The sequence below is a fragment of the Wyeomyia smithii genome, chromosome 3 (genome assembly GCF_029784165.1).
Source record: "Wyeomyia smithii strain HCP4-BCI-WySm-NY-G18 chromosome 3, ASM2978416v1, whole genome shotgun sequence".
NCBI classification, from domain to species: domain Eukaryota; kingdom Metazoa; phylum Arthropoda; class Insecta; order Diptera; family Culicidae; genus Wyeomyia; species Wyeomyia smithii.
The window spans coordinates 78,013,024-78,016,680 of record NC_073696.1 but is presented as its reverse complement, the minus strand read 5'-3'; the positions used below and the strand labels follow the sequence as shown (position 1 = coordinate 78,016,680).

The window sequence follows — 3,657 nt, the reverse complement described above, 5'->3', positions numbered from 1 at the left end:
AAACAAACTGTTAATCTCGGGGGAAAATGTGCTGCTTACGCCTTTCGCCACCGTCACTATTTTTGTGTCGTTTCAAGTTTTTGACGTTTGTCAATTGGAATTGTAGCTGTAATTCAATTGATTTAAACAGTGGTGCAAATACAAGAGATATTCATTATAATATGATGGTGATTTCCATTGAACAGTTTTCAACGCAAGATCATTTCGTTGGAAAATGTTAATCATTGTGAAATCAACACAAAATCACATTAATTTGCAGTGCCACGTGACGAACTGAATCAAGTGCAAAAACACTTGAAGTAATCGTGCCATTTATTTGCAGTGTAGAACAGATATTTTTATTCCGTTCCTTTTAATTTCATTTCTGCGTGTACAGTAGTTTAGCACTGGGGCTGTTCACGTCAGTGGAAGTGTCGAAGGATTTGTATTATTTCTCTGATTTCTATTTACGTTCGCGGTCGTTTCTCTCTGACTGCCGACTACCGCTAGTCAATCCAGAACGAACGTGTACTTCCTGCCTAAGATTTCACGTAATTTACAGTCTTAAAGTACGATATTGTGACATTTTTGAGTGCACATACATTTTTATAATTAGCACTACAGGTAAGATAAAGAAGGATCAATATAATTCAATTTTTATTATTCGCCTCAAAATGTGAAAGAAAACCCTGCGCTTCACTATCAGCGGAGAAAGCTCTGACGTGTTATTGATTTTCAGACATCTGCGTTCACTTGAAAACTCTAAAGTACTTGAAGGAATGAGGACGAAATATCTGCTAGCACCTATATGTTTGCTTTCCTTATTTATTAGTCAAATTGAAGCCAACAATCCTCAGGTATTACCGAATCCATTATCTTCAAAGAAAGATCGTCAGAAATCGGAAAAACTTCCACCGTGTAAAGCATGCACGGTTCTAGTAAATTCCTTTCGCGATGGTATGAAACGAACCGAACGTTCAAAACACGAAGGCGGTGACGCTGCCTGGGAAGAAGAACGGCTGGGCAGCTATAAAACAAGCGAACTAAGACTTGTAGAAATACAAGAAAGTCTTTGTCGCGATGTCATCCGCGGGGAAGACCAATGCCATCAGTTGGCTGAGGAGTACGAATCACTCATTGAGGAATGGTGGAAACAGCATCAAAATACCGAGCCCGACCTGCACCGATGGTTGTGTATCGATCAAGCTTTGGTTTGTTGTGCTGATGGGTTTTACGGTCCGGACTGCGCACCGTGTCCGAGTTGCTTTGGGAATGGTAAATGTAAAGGCAACGGAACTCGAAAAGGGAACGGCCGATGTGCCTGCGACGAAGGATACGCCGGAGATAATTGTGACTCCTGCGGTCCAGAGCACTATGAGGCGTTTCGCGATGCGGACAAGTTGCTTTGCACGAAGTGCCATAAAGCTTGCGCCGCCGGAGGTTGCACCGGAGCGGGACCGAATGGTAGGCTGTAGATTGTTTGTGGTGAGGTGACGAATTTTGATTGACTCTTTTATAGCTTGTCGCATTTGCCGGAGTGGATGGATCATGGACAGCCAGCGAGGTGGATGCACGGATATTGATGAGTGTGTCACAGCCAACACCTGCACTAAGCATCAGTTTTGCGTAAACAACGAAGGATCGTTTAGTTGTTTGGGTAAGACTGTTTTTACCGAATAGCTTATAAGAGGTTGAAATTGTACATTCCTTTGTAGATTGTGACAAATCCTGTGACGGGTGTGACGGCGATGGTCCTGACATGTGCAGAACATGTGCGGATGACTATGAACTGAGAGATGGAATGTGCACAGGTAAGTGCGAATTTATGTGTTAAGCACTAGCACGCTGATCTTTTAAGTTTTCTAATGACACATTCAAGGCATCTGCTAATACTATAAATTATAATTTATGATAAAACTTTAATAACGTTTTACTGCATCTCTCACGGAAACTAACTAGATTTTTTTTACTGTTAGTAGGCTCAATGTTTGCACACTAAAACTACACAAGTTTGTAGAACTATTTTGTATCCACTTCAGATTGATTCTATAGCACTGGTCGACAGAATTTTACCCACTAAACCAGTAAGGTTCACCACTGTCATTTTTTTTCTTATCATAAACACTTATGTTTAAAGCGGTGTTTTTTAATTATGTGCTAATTCTACCGGTTTCTGAATTTCGGCGTCAGCTTTATTTATTTATTTATTTATTTTTTGTAAATTACAATGAAATCATATTGACCAATGCTATACTGAAGTAGAAGTATCATCCGCTTGATCAATCACTATTACGTTTGCAAACTGTACTTGACAAAATGCAATGAAAATATGAATGAATATTAATCCACTACATCTTGCTAGATACATCGAGCGAAAAACGCAACCAGTACGTAAACTTCACACGCTATCTAACCTATCTGGGCCTATGCATAGCAACCTGTATTGTACTGCAGAGCTCAACTTGGCTTGCCGCCTTCGTTGGTGTGGCCGTTGCTGTCTACATCTCCGTGTCCGAGTACTGGTTAAACACCAGCCCGCAAGGGACAACAGCCTCTGCTCCTTCACCAAAGATTCTCGATGACATTTTGCAACAGCAATAGCTTCCGATCTCTTATTGTTATGACTCCAAGAAAAATGGGGGTGTTCTAGCTACCCAGTGTCAGGAAGTAGATTAGTTAACGCGAAAACATTTTAAAATAATTCGACATCCTACCTAATAGAGAGAGAGAGCTGGCTGTTTTACAGACTCTAATTTTTGTAAGTATTTAGTGATACCTCCAACGCAGCTGGCCATTTTGTGTGATCTAATTCGATTCAAACTATTATTTAATTCGATAAGTAGGGTATTAACGCAACCGGAAAGTTGAGCAAAATCAATAAAAATGTAAGAGAACCGATCAATATAAGGAAGATAAAATGTACCCAATCGTAGTCGAAAGTTATCATTTTGCAGATTCACTTCTATTGTCGATTGTTTGTTTCAGGTATCACCAACGGTAAACAATACAAAGTTACAGAAACTGATTATGACAAGGATGAACTGTAAGACAAAGTAGGATGACGTACTGAGCTTTTGTTACATCATTATTTGGGCCGTTACAGTATTGGTGACTACACTACTTTCCGGCTATAATAATACAAACCATTTTTTTTTATGTTCATCGGGGAAAATGAGTTATTGGGAGCCTAGTTTGAAGATTTTCTTGATTGTAGCAAAAAACTGTCAGTCCGCTTGTTTTTACCATGTTGTAGACGACATTTCCAGCTTATGTGCCACATCTCAGCCGAAGCGAATTTCCGCTATGAAAATTGCGCGGGGACACCATTTCGATAACTGAATAGCGATGGTTAACATCAAAATACAGTAAAGTTCTTTTTTACACGATTTTACGTACCGTGCAAAAAAAAGCCGTGTAAAAAAACCGCGTTATTTGGAAAAAACGTCTAAAAAAAAATAAAAAACCGTGTAAAAATGAAACTGTGTAAAAACAGCCTACTATAGTCTGTTACCGTTACTGTTGCTTACTGTAACAATTTTACGCGAAGACGAAAAATCGTGCAAAAAAAACGTGTAAAATAAAACCGCGTTATTTGAGAAAACGACGTAAAAAAAACGCGTTATTTGGAAAATCGTCGTAAAAAAGAACCGTGTAAAATAAAACCGTGTAAAAAAAACC

The 3,657-nt window shown here is 39.3% G+C and overlaps 1 protein-coding gene across 3 annotated transcripts; it reads left to right on the top strand.

Moving 5' to 3' along the window:
* The first annotated feature begins 420 nt into the window (after positions 1 to 420).
* Positions 421 to 3,141, top strand: LOC129727699 (cysteine-rich with EGF-like domain protein 2). 3 transcript variants are annotated; one of them, XR_008728582.1, is made up of 6 exons: positions 422 to 603; positions 719 to 1,443; positions 1,499 to 1,636; positions 1,695 to 1,790; positions 2,342 to 2,737; positions 2,965 to 3,141. XR_008728582.1 is itself a non-coding variant. In XM_055685764.1 (5 exons), the coding sequence occupies exons 2-5, from the start codon at positions 759 to 761 to the stop codon at positions 3,024 to 3,026; spliced, it is 981 nt and encodes a 326-aa protein (XP_055541739.1). In that variant the 5' UTR covers positions 421 to 603; positions 719 to 758; the 3' UTR covers positions 3,027 to 3,141. The 3 variants fall into 3 exon arrangements, 2 of the variants coding, with proteins under 2 accessions (XP_055541739.1, XP_055541738.1); XM_055685764.1 differs by lacking the exon at positions 2,342 to 2,737 and having other exon boundaries at positions 421 to 603; XM_055685763.1 differs by having other exon boundaries at positions 2,342 to 3,141.
* The last annotated feature ends 516 nt before the right edge of the window (positions 3,142 to 3,657 follow it).